The sequence below is a fragment of the Enoplosus armatus genome, chromosome 22, assembly GCF_043641665.1.
Source record: "Enoplosus armatus isolate fEnoArm2 chromosome 22, fEnoArm2.hap1, whole genome shotgun sequence".
Taxonomy (NCBI): Eukaryota; Metazoa; Chordata; class Actinopteri; order Centrarchiformes; family Enoplosidae; genus Enoplosus; species Enoplosus armatus.
Window position 1 is genome coordinate 8,712,416 of NC_092201.1, and position 17,803 is coordinate 8,730,218.

Here is a 17,803-nt window from a genome sequence, read left to right on the forward strand (position 1 = left end):
CAAACTCACAAGATATGATTTGTTAAACATCACTGGGATCAACATAATTTCCCATCTTGCACTTGTTTAGATCAGCCTGATGAATTTATCTGCTCCTCTCTTCGACATGTGAAGGAAAGATTCGTCATCTTGATTTGTCTTCTTGTTTGTCACATTTATACGCAGTTTAGATTTGTTTCTCTGTCTTGCTATTTTATCATTTGACTTGGAAAATAAACTGAAAACTGAAGTGTGAATATAGTGTTGAGACTTTGTTTTGTTTTCCTGTTTGTAGTTCAACTCACAGTGTTAATGTGTCCAGAGTGTGTACAGTAACATGTGTGCATGTTCTGTCTCTGTTCACCGTGGTGGCCGACCCTCTCAGTCCCCTGTGTAATCAGGAAGTGTCTGACAGGGTCAAAGGTCAAGCAGCCAAAGATGACTCAGCAGAAACTGAGAAGAAAAACACAACTTGTCTTCTGACCCTCTCTCTCTCTCTCCCCTCCTCTTTTCATCCCTCCTTCTTTTTCTGCTGGACACAATTAACAAACCGTTTCCTTTAACTTCTCTCGCTGCCGTCTCCTTATCTCCTTCAATGTTTTTGTTTCTTTCAGCTTGCTTCCTTTTTATATTTCACTCCCTTTTTTCCGTGTCCCTCTCTTGTGGTCTGGCTTTTCTCCGCTCTACATTCCAGCTGTGTGTGTGTTGGTGTGTGTGTGTTCATACTGTATTTGCTTGACTTCATGCAGAAACACACTCATATGCGTTTCTGTGAGCAAAGCTATTGAGGCTTTGTGTGTGTGTGTGTACGCACATTAATTTCTGCAACTCTGACATACACTGACATACTTTTGGATGCTTGATGTAAGTGTGTGTGTGACTGTGTGTGACTGACTGTGATTTCCTGACTGATTACATAATATAATGACCCATGTAGGCATGCAAGTGCATTTCTTTAATGCCTAAATAGCTCATGAAATATACTATATCCTATACATATTACTGTAATGACCGTATGTGTGTGTGTGTGTGTGTGTGTGTGTGTGTGTGTGTGTGTGTGTGTGTGTGTGTGTGTCTGTGTGTTTCTCAGGCAATCCTGAAAAATTAAATAAAGACCTAAAAACAAAAGTAAAGCCATCAACAGCAGAAGTCAGCAGAAAATACCAGGGTTTTAAGCTTGTTAGTTGGGACACACCTTAGATCCTCTGGTAATTTATTTTCAGAAAATAAGGGCAAAAGCCCATTGCAAGTTTCTAAAGGCCAAGTGGGTATCTTTCAGTTGCTTATTTTGTCTCAACAACAGTCAAAAAATCCAAAAGGATGAAGTTTATAATGAGATGAGATACAGAAAAGCTGCAGAACCATACATGTTTCTATTTTTCTTTTGATGAAGTACTTAAAACAAATTAGAATAGTAAATCATATGTTGATCGACTAATAAATCAACTATGCACCATTCAAAGCAATTGAGATTTTGTGGAAATTCTTTATTTATTATACTATTATTTATTTTCATGGTAGGGCTGCGTCAGTGTTTGCATGTCTGAGGGAGGAATCATAGTTGGCATGGAGACAGAGGGATTTGACCAGAGAGGGGATATTTAAGAATACTCAGTGTCTGCCTGTCTGTGGCTCTCAGTCTTCAGGGAAGTCCTGTAAATGTCAGTCAGCCATCAACGTGTGTGGGTGTGTGTGTGTGTGTCAGCAGACCAACCCGCTCATCCACACAAACACACACAGTGATACAATAAATGATCTCATTTATTGTATCACTGTAAAATGATCTCATTTATTGTATAAATAAGGAGAGGAAAGGATAAAATATTATAAAAATGCTTGTATATTATTCTGTACATCTGTCTCAATAGAAATATAGAAATGAACATAAATGAAGAAGAAAGAGGACACAGCCGGAGACAAACTGCCCTGGCAGTCACGCAACTGAAAGCAGTGTTATCATAAAAGACAGTTGTTTTGATATTATCTAATTACCTGTCATCCTGTTCTTTCTGTGTGTCTGTTTGTGTGTGTATTTGTGATCACAATCTGCTGCTTTGCTTTTTTCTCTTCCTTAATATCTAAGAGTTGTTTTTCTTTGCCTCCCCTCTCATCTGTCTCTTTCCCTTTCCTTTTAATCCTGCTCTTTCCCTAGTCAGAGTTGATTAACGATAGCTGCAAGGGAGCGATAGCATCTCTGCCTTTTTTAACCTCTTCACTTTCTTTTTCTTTTTTAAATCTGCGGTTTGCTTCTCCGCTCATCCGTGCACTTTCTCTCTCAGCACTTTGCTACCTGTCTCTGGAAATACTCCCATGACTCATGTGGCGATGACGTGGATGTTGTTTAGGTTATGTGTGACGCATTTTTAAAAAGCTTGGGGACATCATAGTGACAACACACACACACACAGTTTAAACTCTTCTTTTGTCTGACTCAGGGGTAGTCATGTCACGTTGTCCTCAGCCATGATGGTAGTATTACTAACCTGCCAACACACACATTTATAACATACTCACTCACTCACTCAAGATGACATGCTGTATGCTGTCTCAGTCAGATATAATCCTTCCTGCCTGGGTGGTTCTCCCAGTCCCAGACTCTGCCAGGACACCTCATAGAGGAGGTGGAAAACTGGCATCCTCGCTTTAATACAACGCCAGCAAGACTGCAGCAGATGCCCTCAAGTGACGTCAAATTTCACAGTCTTTTACCATCAAATTACCACAAACCATTTGACACACATTGAACTGAGGATCTTTAGGGGCCAGGTGCCTTGCATTGGCATCATATGGGCCGTAGGTTTGGAAAGCATCTTCTAACAAAGGTTAAGTCGATAGTACTGATTGACAAACATGGCAGATGTCTGCAAATGTTTTATAGTCCTGTTGTGCAATAGAACAGTAAAAATTTTACTTTGTACTTGCTTAGCAACTCCACCGCAACATCCACACACACACACACACACACACACACACCTGTTAATCTCTTACAACTCTAAATTGAACTTCTTTGTCTCCCTCCAGCATCTTCAGTGCAACATCCAGGCTTTACAAGATGAGCTCCGAATCCAGCGAGACCTCAACCAGCTCTTCCAGTCCGATTACTCAGAGTCCGGTCACCTCGGGCAGCCCATCCCCCCTCAGGAAATGACAGAGGAGAACTTCCTTCGTCTCCATGCCGAGTACGAGCGGCAGGTCAAAGAGCTCTTCCTCCTGAGGAAAACTGTGGAAGAGATGGAGCTGAGGATAGATACACAGAAACACACCCTAAATGCCAGGTAAAGATAAACAGCAAGGTGGAATTTACATGTTTCCAGGGACTTTCTGTGTAGCTGTTCTTCTTCTCTGTTCTTCTCTAACAGGGATGAATCCATAAAGAAGTTACTGGAAATGTTGCAAAGTAAAGGCCTGTCGTCACGGGCGACCGAGGAGGACCATGAGCGAACGAGGCGACTGGCCGATGCTGAGATGACTATCCACCAACTGGAGGGCCTCCTGGAGCAAAAAGACAAGGAGATGCTACAACTCAGAGAGGTGTGTGTGTGTGTGTGTGTGTGTGTGTGTGTGTGTGTGTGTGTGTGTGTGTGTGTGTGTGTGTATGAGAGACGGGCGAAGAAGAAACAAATGCATTCAAGCATTCCCATGTGTGCGGGTGTGTGTCTGTGTGTACAGCCAGATGTGAGTGTGTGCAAATCAGACCATGTCATATCCAGGCAAAGCCCTTGGCTGCTTCCCCTCTTGGCTCATAATTCTTGTTTTAATACAACACAGAAACATCAACACACGCACATAAATACACAGGAATGCACTCTTTATTTTTTTCTACTCTCTCCTGCTCGCTTTGTCTCTTTTCTAACGTCTCTCTCAGCTGTTCAAACTCTCTCGTTCATCGTTGTGTTTTGTTGTTTTGTACAACAGCTTCCTCTGGTGGTAAGATGTTGTTAATGTACAACAAATGATCAAATGGACGTACAACTTTTCAGTGACAAAATGTGTATTTCAGTACACAAAATACCTTTGATGCACTTTGAAACATCTTTCCACCAATAAATCACCAATTAAAGTAACGAATAAATGGAAATGGTGAAGAAACAAACACATTGAGTTACAGAAAAGAGTGTAACAGACAGGAAATGAATGAAAATGTCTCCCAAGAGAAACATACAAATACATGAAACCAATATAGTAGACAACAAATATAGCAGGAAAGCATGCACAGCAAGAATATGATATGATATGATACTAATACATAAAGATGTTATACAGTATAACATTAGATATCTGATGATAACATTTGTCTTGTTAAGAGCCACCAGGCTGACAAGTGTTTCAGTTACACTGAAAAATATACAAAACAACTGATCTCAGACCAGCCTTTTATGACCAGCTCCAAATGCACCAAGGGCCACAGCTGTGAGGGAGAAACACATATAAACACATACACTCACACACACACACACACACACACACACACGCACACACAGAAGAGCAAGTGATGCATCATTAAATGTATCAAGAGGCAGCAAATGACTGAGAAAGAGAGTTAGGAAGCAGGAACTCTGGCCCGTGTTTCTTCACATTGCATCAGTGTGCTGGATAGAGTTTTTTTTTTTTTTTGACAGTTTCTTGACAACAGATATTGTTAATTGCAAAAAAAAAGCACCTCAGGGAAACCAGAATAAGATCACGCAATATCTGGAAGATAGTGTCAGTGTAGGTTAAAGTGGAAATTACAGTAGTAAATAATGTGTCTACTGGGCATTTGTCTTTCAGACTTCCTGCTGCACTGCTGACATGTCTTTTTTGGACATTGTTCATTTCACTAATTAACAGACCAGTCCTTGCAACTTCCTGCGGCTAAAGAGAGAGCAATATTTTTAAAAACGTCCCTAGTCAGACTTCTGTATGGAAGCAAAGACAGGCTGTAAGGATTTGAATCTAAGCTACTGAATAACTAATTGTGAAATGTAATCACTTGACTTTAATCACTGATTGAAATGTAAAAATGTACATTAACACATTACATTAAATTGTGCTTCATGCCAGGAAGAAACAAAGTGAAAACATGAAGCCCGTGCAGGAAGTACAACATAGGGATTAATCTAGTAAGAGTCCACAAGAGTAAAAGTAAAAAGAGTAAAACAACAGTTATCCCAACGGTAAGTCAGCAGTTAACACTACTTAGAAAGTTGCATTAGGCAGACGGCAGTAGCTGTTAGCTGTGGTGGCTAGCTTGGTACCACATAAATGCAGATAGATGGTTTTCATAGTAAAATATCCCAATGCTAATGTATGTAAATTTCAACATCAAGTATTCAGTAGTGATTCAGTTTTACTCTTATGTATCCTGTAACACTCCCCAGGAGGTAATTACCGAACAAGAAACGTTTTTTCAGTGAATATCTGAGTGTGTGTGTGTGTGTGTGTGTGTGTGTGTGTGTGTGTGTGTGTGTGTGTGTGGCCATGAGCATTCATAGCATTCATACTAGCGCCTTAAGCCATGGCACCCTACTATCCTTTTCACATATGTGTGTTTTTGTACTTCCTGGCTCATGCATTAGCTGTTTTTGTAAGTGTGTTTTCTCCAAAGAAAAGCAGTGATGCATACACTGTTACGTCCTCTCCTCTGCTTTCACTCCCTCCCTCTCTCGCACACTTTCTCCTTTCTGTCCCTTTTTGTGCCTTTACATCTACCTCCACACTCCCCCTTCTTTCACTCCCCCTTCGCTCTCACTTCATTTGACTAGTGAGATGTGATGTGGTAACAGCCAGACAGACAGGATTTCGTTGTATGTTGCTCAGTAAATAGCTAGTAGTTGAAATTTTGACTTTGGATAATTTTTTGAGAATTTGGGGGAATCTAGTGTAGATCTGCCAAATTCTTGCAGGATTTTCAGTATGTTGCAGTAGAAGATTTCTTCAATTGAATTTGTGTCTTAACTTGGACTTCTTTTTTTAAGATTCTAATTTAAACCTAAAGGCTTCAAATCTGGAGCATCATTTCAGGCTCATTCAGATTTGAGGCTGAAACAGAGTTAGCTTAGTTCCTCACAGTTTTCAAGGATGTGGGACGGACGGATCGACCCAAGGAGGCTAAAAGCCAGCACCTTTGCAAGAGGGAAACACCTCATTCCTGCCTCCCCCTCCATCCCCATATCTCCCTCTTTTCCTGTTTCTCCCTCCATCCCTATTCCACCTCCTTTCCACGTGTCTCCCCCCTTCCAACCCTCTCCTCCTTTCTCCCCCGCACGCCATCACCCACTGTGCTCCTCTCCCTCCTTCCCCGCACCTTCCCCTCGTTCCCATCGCCACTCCATCCATCCCGTCGTTCTCCCCTCCTCCTGTCCTCCCCACTATCCCTCTTTCCTCGTCGCCTCCTCAGTCCATCCTTCCCTCCAGCGCTCGCCGTCCTTCCCTGCTCCCGCTCCTCGGCCTACCCCCGCCATTCAGCCCTCCCTCCATCCCTTTCCGCCTATTGTTGTCGCCTCCTGTCCTGGCCCTCGACCTTCTCCTCCTTTGCTCCATCCCTCGCTCCATCCCTCGCTCCATCCCTCTGTGTCTCTCTCTCTGTCGTCTGCTGACCATCGTGGTGTCTGTGTCTCTCAGGAGCTGCACAGGAGATACGAAGCAGCTCCAGAATCAACCAAGACCAAGGCCTTGCAGACAGTCATCGAAATGAAGGTAAACATGTGTTGTTGATTAGTTCATGTAAATGTGTGTCTGTGCTTTATATCAAAATACGCATTACTTTATTCTATAGTATGATAAATGTAAAGATGCCCGTTTCAGAAACTTAATCCAAACAGACACAATAAGCTTCTTATGTGTCTCCATTCAAAGTTTGTCCACCAGAGAACACTGACAAATTGATTCCTCAAGCGTAAAATGTCCCGCTCAGTATGTGTTGTGATATATCGTTACCTGATTTTTTTAAACTCCCAAATATTAATATCAGGTATCAGCTTGAAATATACAGTATCAATCAGGGGCTGTATTTATTAGCAATCAGTGTAATCATACTGATATTCTTTCAGTATCATGATACATAACCTGAAGTTAACACTATGCACTAACACTAGTTACTGATTCTGAGTTTTTGCAGGATGATTTCAGTTGGGAACATCAAACTGAAAATTACATTTTTAGTTTAAAATATCAACTAATCATCATAACAGATTATTTTTTACATGTAATCAGATGATATCAGTAGAGGGTCTTCTGAAACGTTATTGTAATATTAATTTTTATTGCCCAGCCCGACCCAAAGTGTACAGTAGAAGCATATTTACTTGCATTTATCAGTTACTTCAGTCAAAAGTTTGTCCACAATCTGTTGCAAACATGCTTGAAACATTGAAGTTTAAAAACCCACAGCTATTTTCTTTTTTTTTATCTAAATCCCACACTTTCATATGTATCATACAATAACATGCTTGACTCAAAAGAAGGGAATAGAGAAAGAGAAATGTCCTCTCCTCCACTCTACCACGACTATCGTCAAAAACCTCATATATAACTCAAATTGCTCCCTCTGGTGGAGGTACTTTGTCAACAGGAAACAGTGTTTCTGACAGCCTCCTAAATGTATCCAGTGTAAGACATCAGATAGGACAAATCGGACAAGTTAAAGTCTATACCTGACTGAAGGGTTTGTAATGTAGTATAATAATGATGCATGTTAACATCAGTACAGTTATTGTTTATTGTCAGCTACTTCATATTGTCCATGTTTACTCTGCATCTCCAAACCAGCTGGCTACATATTCTGTTCGTACCTCAGTATTAGCCTGTTCCATGTTCCATTCCTCAAACTCCTTTCACTTGGACTTTCTTTGCTTGAATTTCCATCTCTGCTCACCTCTCAGAAATACCAAAGGAGTATGTTTCAGTTTTTGATAATATTTATGGCCCAGGCACAGTGAATCACACCTGGTCTTTCCTCTTAACACGAGCATGTTGATGTCCTGCCAGGATGCGAAGATCAGCTCGATGGAGCGCGGCCTGAGAGAGCTGGAGGAGGAGGTGAACATGCTCAAGTCCAACGGAGCTCTGAGCAGCGAGGAGAGGGAGGAGGAGATCAAACAGATGGAGGTCTACAGATCCCACTCCAAGTTCATGAAAAACAAGGTGACAGATTCACACACACACACACACACACACACCTTATCTGCTTGTTCCACTAGTTTTTCTGTCCGTGTTTTGAAAGATTGCTTGCTGGGAAACAACTCGACTTCTCTACACTTTGACGGATACAACTTTAGTGTCAAGAAACAAAAAGTGTTACTGTGGGAGCCGCGCTCATTAAAACAAACCAGTACTTCTGTCATGTGGGGAGATGAAACAGTTTGGGAATTCAGTAGATGTTTTGTTTGCTTCTTTTGCTTGTTTGAGTTGAAATGTGTGGAAGAAAGTAATTTAGCTTGGTTTTTTTTGTTGTGATTTCATCGTTAGCATGCATTCTTAGATGTTTATAGTAAACACTAAATGCCTTGCTTCCTTGTTTTAGCAATACAGACATTATCAGCATGTTTGCAGATGTATTTAAGACCTGAGGCAGCTGTGTTTCAGACCTGATTCAACAGCTTTAACAACAACAAACCTCCATGTGATTTATTAGTTAAGAGAAGCTATGAACCAAGATAGCTGCTCACTGGTTCAAGGATCAAGTAAGGCTGTTTGTAAGTGCACAAAGAAGCCATAGAAACAGTTGAGAGGAGTGTATTCTGATTAAACTATAGCATCAATATCCTAGATTTTGAATTTGGGTGGGGATTACATTATTTTATGTAATTGTCAATAAAGTTATGTGTTTAATTACTAGAAAATGATGATGTTGTACTGAAAAACGTTTTTCCTATTATGGTTGTTAATGTGAGAAGCCTGTTATGTGACTCTTGTGTCCTGGAAAAAGCAAAACATCAAGTATAAAGACCGTATCATTTATTCCAAAAGACCTTTTTTTCCAGGCACATATTATGACATTATAACGGTGCTACTCATTGACACACACTCATACTAGTACATGATGGTTTCAGGGATGCAGGGTAGGATGTACTATAGGTGGTTTTCATGTATTATTACAGCATGTGAGGTGAGGTGGATATGCCGTGTGCTTTGGCAAACTAAATCACTCTGGTTACTCTCACTCGCTGCGGCACACACACTTTATGCAGAGCTGTCAAATGACAATAAGCTGAGCCTTGACATGAGCAGGTTTATTTTGCCTGACCAATTGTGGCAGCTGATTTGTTGTGGTCATGGTGACGCCCCTCCTCTCCTGCCAGGTTGAGCAGCTGAAGGAAGAGCTCACTCACAGCCAATCAGAGAAGGAGGAGCTAAAGCAACGAGCCAGTGAGCTTCAGCGGGAGGTGTCTGCAGTAAGAGACACACCTCTGTGCTCTTTCTTTCTTTCTTAGTTTCTTTCTTTTCTTAATCTCTCGCTCTTTCTGTCTCCCAGGTTGACTAATGGCTTCTGCTTGAGTAGAAAACCCAATAGTGTGACTCTGTGTTCAGACAGCAGTAAGCAACTATCACTCTCAGATGCTGTTCACTCTAAGTAGCTGACACAAAGTACTATTTTATTTTGAGAGTAGGAGAGCAAGATTTTAAATCTATGTACGTTTTGTCATTCTGTGTTATTTTCATCTTAAATCAAGACTTTTTACAGTATCACATTTGACCTTTGTGCTTTAAGTACTCCAAACACCTAGGGTTGCAAAGATGTATTTGTCAGTTGTGTAAATGTACTAGGAGACATTGTTTCATCTTTATTGTGTGGTGATAATGACTCAGTCAGTCACAGTTCAAGTAAAATTTGTCCCTGAGCAGAATAGAGGGAGCATGCATGTGATTTCTCATTTTTATATAAGTTCACATATATGTGTATATATATGTTCACATGAACAGGTTGTGTAGTCTTTACTTCCCGTCTTGTCTCTGATCAATGGCTGTTGACAGTAATAGTTGTTTCTAGCAGTCTGAACTGTACAATTACAGACTTCCAGCTGAGGACCCAGCCGCACTGTGCTGCCGTATGCTCTAACCTGCCTCTCTTTCCTCTTGCATGAGGTTTCTCTTCAACTAGTGGCTTGGATTAGTTTGCTGAGGTTTTTATACTGTGTGACAGATTTCCCTGTGTGGTTTGGGTCCATTCTTTTTATGTGTCATGTTAAATTCACTCCCAAAATTACCATCAATCACCTCGATGAGTTGCCAAAGGAACTTTGAAATGTGTCACTTATGGAGATTAAACAGGTTTTTCGCTTATTTTATTTAATCACTTTTGTAATCATAACGGAAAGAATTGACCCTGACCCTCTTGTACAGTACAAACAAGTAGTTGAGAAGTACAGTAGATGTTTTAATAGCTGTGTAATACTGCACTGCCTTTGATGTCCTTCTAACTGTTGTTTGCTTTCCAGGAGAACATTTTGAAACAAGACAACATTTTTCCTTTAACCTAAAAAGTTCCTTAATGTATCTAGATTTGATCGAACTCACAATTACATACATAACGATATAAGTAAGCATGTAATCCTCTCTAGTACACACTCTAACTGTGTCTTTCGTCTTTCTATCTCCTCTCTTCATGTGATTTGTGTGTGTTGCTCAGATGGAACAGGCAAAGCAGGACCTGAGTCGTAAGGACAGCGAGCTGTTGGCTTTCAGGACCAAACTGGAAACTTTGAACAATCAGTTTTCTGACAGTAAACAACATGTGGACGTACTCAAGGAGTCCCTCACTGCCAAGGAACAGAGAGCAGCTATACTACAGACTGAGGTACAGTTACTCTTCAACTAAGGGTTAGGGTTAGGGTATGTAATTGTTCTTATCACAAGAAAAGCTTTGGTCTGATCTTTGAAGATCTTTGGTTTGTTAATATTTATTTTCACTGTCTTTTAATTATGTGTGTGTGCGCAGGTGGATGCGCTGCGTCTGCGTCTAGAGGAAAAGGAGTCTCTCCTCTCTAAAAAGAGTCAGCAGATATCAGAGTTGACAGAGGAGAAAAGCACTCAGCATGGAGAGATCACCGACCTCAAAGACATGCTCGACGTCAAGGAGCGCAAAGTTATTGTGCTGCAGAAGAAGGTAAGAGAACAGCAAATACACCGCCACTGAAATCGTAGAACTCATCACTTCCTATTCAGTAGATTCATTTCTCCTGGAAAGACTTCGATCAGACTGATTTTGAGAACAGCAAAACTGTGAAAACTTGAATTGGACTGGCTATACTGTAGGTTCAATCAGGCTGAAGAGAAATAGTGATCACATATTTAGATAAATATGTTGGATGATAATTATTGCCTAAAGCTGTTTTGAAAAAAATGAGCAATGACATACATGGAGACACATGCAATTCACTCTTTGATTGGTTGTTATCAAGAATATGATTTTGTCATGTAATACTACAACCACTAGATGGGGCTGTAAGACAGTGTGTAGTTTGGGAGCTGAGCCAGGTCAATGCACAAACAGACAGACAGGTGAGCAGACAGACAGACAGGCAGGTATACAGGCAGCCAGAGTTACAGGTGCTTTCTGCATATTTGCATGTGTTTTTTGTGTTTGTATCTCTATGGTAATGCTGTCAGTTAGATGGACGGGCAGGAGTGACCCCCTGTGTTTGCTGTCTGGCACACACACACACACACACACACAAAGACAATGGTTTAAGATGGATGGGTAGATGAAGGGTAAGGAAGGGTTCAAACAATTGTTTGGACAGTAACGTCTAACAAAGTAAGTGTAAAAAAAAAAATCCAGTATCCAGTTGAATTCTCCCATTACCGGCCTTTTTTGCATCTCTTGCCATAAACATTCAACCTCTTCCTCTTTTTCCTCCCCGATCCCTCCAGTTGTCACTTGTAGAAAAAAATGGAGAGTGTGAGCAGGTAATTGATAGAGACAATCAAGCAGACAGACATAAAGCAGGACAGGGAGGGGGAGGAGAGAGACAGAGTGTGTTTGAAATCAGATGCATACTAATGAGTTCCTCCTGTTCAATAAATGATGACCTCTGTCGTCTTCAAATAGAATACAGTCCGGTGTCTGAGAGGGAGACAGAGATGCTGCTGACTCCTCGTTTGTCCACTCTGCACTTTCCTCATTTCTCCTCTTTTCTTTGCATGTGGAAAAACTAAAAATACCTTCTTTCCGTTTCCACTTTGTCCCCCTCCTCCTCCTCTTCCCTCTCTCCCTCCTCATGTTTTTACCTGTCATTACATGTTAGCAGTGAAGGAAATTACCATGAGTGCATATGATTAATTGTGAGGGTATTCTTCTGATCTCCCATCATCCTCGTCTCTTTGTTGTTAAATGTAATTTTCTGCTTTATGAGAGGAACGTCATGACATAGATGAAGCGAAGCGTCAGCCTGTTATTGTTTTGTTAACATATCCTGGTTCATTATCAGAGGCGATTTTAGGACTGAAATAGGACCAGACAGGCAATGAGTGGGTTTGTAAATACTGTATATGTGTGTGTGTGTGTGTGTGTGTGTGTGTGTGTACGTGTGTGTGCCAAGCATCCAGAAGTTGTCAGTTTCAGGAAGTGCAGACGGGATCAAAGAGTCTCACTGCCTCTCAATGTCAAGTGTGTGTGTGTGTGTGTGTGTGTTCGTGTGTTCGTGTGTGTGTGACAGAGAGAGTGGAGGAGATGTCAGTCAAACTGTCTGGTGAACAGTTGATTAATGAGGCGCTGGAAATGTTTTACTGTATGAACACACACACACACACTCACAATCTCCGTGGTACTGTAAATGTGTGCGTCTCACCTGCAGTGGAGTCAAAGGTTACATACCAATCTGAATTTCTTTGTGACGGCTTGTCAATTGCTTGATTTCCTTTTGTCTCTGGTGAAGCGAAGGAAAGAGAGACAGAAAGAGAGGGAGGCGGATATTTTGTAATTTTACAGCCCAAGTTCACTCATAACGTTACATAAGATTTCCATCTCTCTCCTTTTTCCTCAATTTATTATTTCTGTGCTGTTCAACCTTTTGTTCCATCCATTTTTTAATGAATACCACAAAGTTGACATAACTCCTTATCTTTGTCTGTGATCTCTCTCTCTCTTTCTCTCTCTCTCTCACACACACACACACACACACACACACACACACACACATGCAGGCAGGCACACACACTCATTATGGGCTCAGGGAAAGAGTGAGTCCTTGCTGATTTTGTGTTTTAACAGAAAATTAATCTGCTACCAAATCACTGTGAGAGGAGAGAGGAGGAGAAAGAGGTGGAGGTAAAGAGAGTGTATTTTTGGAGTAAGGGTTAAAGGTGGCAAAGCTTCGGGAGGAAGTCTGTATTTGACAAATCTCCGGATAGAATCACATGCTTTTAGATGAAGAAACATCAAACAAATCATAATCTAAATCATCATTATTTGTTTGATATTATTAATTGATATTTGTCTTATTGTATATTTATTGGTTTCTGCATATACTATATGCCGTATTGTAAGAAACAGGAATTTGCGAGAACAAAAGGAGAACATTCAATTAATTGCAAAAAAACTCATAATAGAGTAGAAGAGAATAGAAAGATCATAATACATGCCTGCCCTTATCATACATCAGATTGTTTTAATTGTACATGCTGCAGATTTGTATTTTCGAGTCTTATTCACATATATTTTATTCGATTTGTTGTTGTTTATGGTGATTATTAAAACTAATTTCATTTTCAGCTAAGTTTTAAAAACAGCATTGCTGTTATTTGGTGTTTCATTCTGTATCATCTGGGCTCTAGTTGCAAGCAGCTGCCCCAGTGTTTGAGAGCAGATACACTTGCCAACATTATATCATTCTTTGGTAAATAAGAAAATTAACTCATCATAAACATCAAAAACAGCTCTGTTTATGTGTGTTTTCTCTCTGTAGATAGAGAACCTCCAGGATCAGCTGAGGGATAAAGAGAAACAGCTGGGCGGCCTGAAAGACAGAGTCAAGTCTTTACAGACGGACACCTCAAACACGGACACAGCACTGGGAACACTGGAGGAGGCTCTGGCTGAGAAGGTACACACACACACACACACACACACACACACACACGACGCTGGTCAACCTCAGGTCAACTCCCGAGCAAGGTTACATTAATAAAACCACTATGAGCAAAACCACCGACCACCCACGCGATGACCAAATGACTCTGGATGAATGGAAATGAACCAATAATCACATTGGCTGTTTCGTTATTAAATCATTCACAGCCTTTGTTCATAAAAAATTAGAGAACCATCCAACATGCAGTCACGTGGCTCGGACTGATGGGAATAGAACCAACAACCACACGGTCACTGTCTGGGTCGAAACATTCAGGTGCCATAAAACGGTCCTGAACCACCTGAGCATGGGAACTGAACCCTCAACCGTCTGTTTGATGATCTGTTATTCCACAGTCAGGACTCGACCCTGATTCTGGGAAAGGAACCAGTGACACTTACACCAGCAGACCACTTTAAAGTGTTTGATGAGAATATATTTTTGTTCTGTAAAGCGCGATTGTGTTACCGTCTCGATCTGCTTCGCTCGCTCGCACGCACGCACACACACACACACACACACACACACACACACACTCACAGGAAACAGGGCGATTAATTGTCCGGTGACTAATATTCAGGGTGTCAGCTGGATGTGTGAGTGTTGGCTGGTGGAGGTGGCCGACGACTCTAACTCCACTCAAACGACTTTCACAAGCTTTTCCCCTCCATTCTCATTGTTTTGGTGCCTTTGGATATCTTTCCTTTTTTGCTTTCTTCTCTTCAATTTTTCCATCTCTTACTTTCTTTATTTTGTTACTCCTTTTCTCTGTCACACACACACACACACACACACACACACACACACACACACATTGTTTTGCACTGTTATGTTTCAAAGCAGAACAGTACACAATAAATTGTTACCTTTAAGTGTTTTTACCCTGTTTAACATTTTGTTTGTGTTTCATGCTATTTAGAGTTTATTGTTCAATTTTGTAGTTTTGTCTGTACAGTATAAATAACACTACCTCCACTGAATATTGAACATTCACAATCACCTGTTTGCGTGACTATACTTGTGAGGATCCTCATTGACATAATGCCCTTACCCTAACTTTAACCGTCAAAACTACATTCCTAAGCCCTATTGTTATCTTAATCTTAAACTAAACCTCTAAGTAGAGCTGAAACAATTAGTTGTTTATTCAGTTAGTCACATGACAAAATTAATCAACAACTATTTTGATAATCTATTAATAACATCAGTCATTTTTTTAAGCAAGAATGCTAAATATTCACTGGTTCCAGCCTCTCAAATATCAGGATTTGCTCCTCTCCTTTGTTTAATATCATTGTAAATATCTTTGGGTTGTGGACAGATGTTTGGATATAACAAGCATTTTGAAGACGTCAACTTGGTCTCTGGGAAATTGTGATGGCCATTTTTCACTATCTTTTGCTGTTTTATAGACCAACCGATTTATCGATTAATTGAGGAAATCATCTGTAGATGAATCGATAATTTAAATAATCCCTAAACCAAGTCTTAAACATGAAACAGCTTTTTAAAGAAACAAGGCTGGCCAAAATATCCTCACTTTCAAACGAAAAATGCTTAAAATACTTTACTTGGTCCTCACAAAGATAGAACTACAGTACAAGAACACACACACATGGCACAGCCAGGATACACTCTGGGCTTTTTTGCGCTGCTTTTGTGTGTGTGTGAACTTTTATACTTTTGCTTGAACTGGCTGCTGTGTTGTTCTATAGCTGGAGAGCGTCTATAGTGTTTTAGTGGTTGTGAATATTACATCTTGTGCCAGAACGTATTACGTGTCTAAAATCACTGTTGGCTGTTAGATCCTGTCAAAGCTGCCATGTACATAAAGTTTAATGCGACTGTTATTAGTATAGAAACTTGATATTGAGTGACTGTGAATAACTGTTGGACTCTTTCTGTCTATTCTTCTAACTTCCATCCCTCATTCCTCTCCTCCTCCTCCTCCTCCTCCTCCTTCTTCATGTCCAGGAGCGAATAATCGAGCGGTTGAAGGAGCAGCGGGAGAGAGAGGAGAGAGAGAAGGGGGAGGAGATGGAGTCCAGCAAGAAGGAGCTGAAGGAGTTGAGGGAGAAGGTCTCCCAGCTGCAGGCTGACCTGTCTGACCGTGAGGTAGAAGACACACACATACAAACACACTCACCCATATCTGTGCTGTAAGGCAGAAAAACGCACACACTCTCTCTCTCCTCTCCCTCTCTGTGTCAAGGAAATGTGATTGATCTATCACTGTAGAACAGACCTCAGATCCTCCCAAAGTCCTCGTGCTGAAGGACAACACCGATAAACACTCACATTTCCTTGACAACGATATGCTTCACAGCCAATGAAAGCGGGGATTTTTGCTTTGTGATTCATACAAAACGCCACAGCAGAGGCAGTGAGGGAGAGACAGAGGATGACAAAGCATTTTTAAGCGATGTCTTTGCTTTATTCATCCTGCAGTGGTTGGACAGCACGGTTACAATTAACCACTTCATGGAAATCAAAATTTAGCCAATGTATTTTAACTATTTTAAGTATCCCTCAGGAGGCATAAGCAGGTGTAAACCTAGTGGACAAAAATGACCAAAATGTCAATAAAGATGGCACCAAAGAGGAAACTGATTTTAGTTTATAATAAACCAAATTAAGCTAATTAAATTAATTTTCAGTAAATGTCTATAATCTGGCTATAGCTACAACAGCTATTAACATTTAACCAGAAGTCCAACTGACCAGCTTTCTTTTACTGGTTATGCTATAATTAAGGGTAAACACATTTAACGTTATGTTTGCCTCAATATAGATTTTAGGTCATAGGGTTCAGACCTAGATCTTATCCCACTGGTTGATTGGTTCAAATTCTCCCCACTTACTCCACTTCTTTCACTACCAGGAGGGACAATAAATGTTTGCCCACACACAAGTGTATGTGACTTTTTTCAGTTTTGTGCAGATAAAACAAACCACATGCAGTGTTAATTACTGTGCTTTAGAGGTGCTGCTTGGCAGATTTGTTTTTACCTTTGGACAGAGCAGGACTAGCTGTTTCCTCCTGCTTACAGTCTCTAAGCTAAGCTATCCGCAATGGAAATAAGCCTTAGGGCTTTATTGTGTTATGTAAGCACTTACTGCCTTGGCAAAGCTGCTCTTTTTGTAAATTGAAATTGTCAATCAATCAATCAATCAAGCCTGCTGGCTCCAGCTTCAACCTTAACATATAGACGTGAGAGTGGTATTGATTCCCTCATTTAACTCTCAGTAAGAATGCACACATGTTGTTGAAGTGAAAAGTCCCGTAGGCCTTTTTTGACTTGGATTCTTCAGCTAATTTTAGTGATTGTGGGGTCATAAAACCTGTTACAGTCCCATTATATAATTAGAGAAATACATGGGAAAACTACGGGGGAGAAAACAAGCATTCCTTTCTACACTGCTAAACGCAGATGTGGGGTTTGTCTGACAACAGCAATATATATGTACCTAAATATAATCTGTGTGAGCAGCAAGGTTTCTCTGACCAAAGCCCAGTCAAACATGATGATCCGTAGTCTGGAGTTGGTATTGTCAGTCAAGGGTAAAATTACACGTCTGAGTGTCTCTCCTTCTGGTCCCGTTGGTTTCTGTTTCGCTGGCCCTACCAAAAGAGGAAAAGACCAGAAAAGAAAGGGAGAGAGACTTCATGGATGGAGGGATTGAGCTGGAAGAGTGAGAAAAGAGACAGGTCATGGGAAAAGGTTTTGAAGAACAAGGGACAGAGTTGATCCCACCACTGTGTAGGGGGGCCT

The 17,803-nt window shown here is 40.8% G+C and overlaps 1 protein-coding gene across 1 annotated transcript in view; it reads left to right on the top strand.

Moving 5' to 3' along the window:
• The window catches only part of LOC139304841 (ELKS/Rab6-interacting/CAST family member 1-like), an 80,430-nt gene that overhangs the window by 11,520 nt on the left and 51,107 nt on the right, over nt 1–17,803 (top strand). Inside the window, exons 4-11 of the mRNA XM_070928728.1 lie at nt 3,001–3,254; nt 3,339–3,510; nt 6,583–6,657; nt 7,948–8,103; nt 10,589–10,756; nt 10,898–11,065; nt 13,866–14,003; nt 16,005–16,145. Coding sequence (XP_070784829.1) covers nt 3,001–3,254; nt 3,339–3,510; nt 6,583–6,657; nt 7,948–8,103; nt 10,589–10,756; nt 10,898–11,065; nt 13,866–14,003; nt 16,005–16,145 — 1,272 coding nt within the window. The remainder of the gene's footprint in view (nt 1–3,000; nt 3,255–3,338; nt 3,511–6,582; nt 6,658–7,947; nt 8,104–10,588; nt 10,757–10,897; nt 11,066–13,865; nt 14,004–16,004; nt 16,146–17,803) is intronic.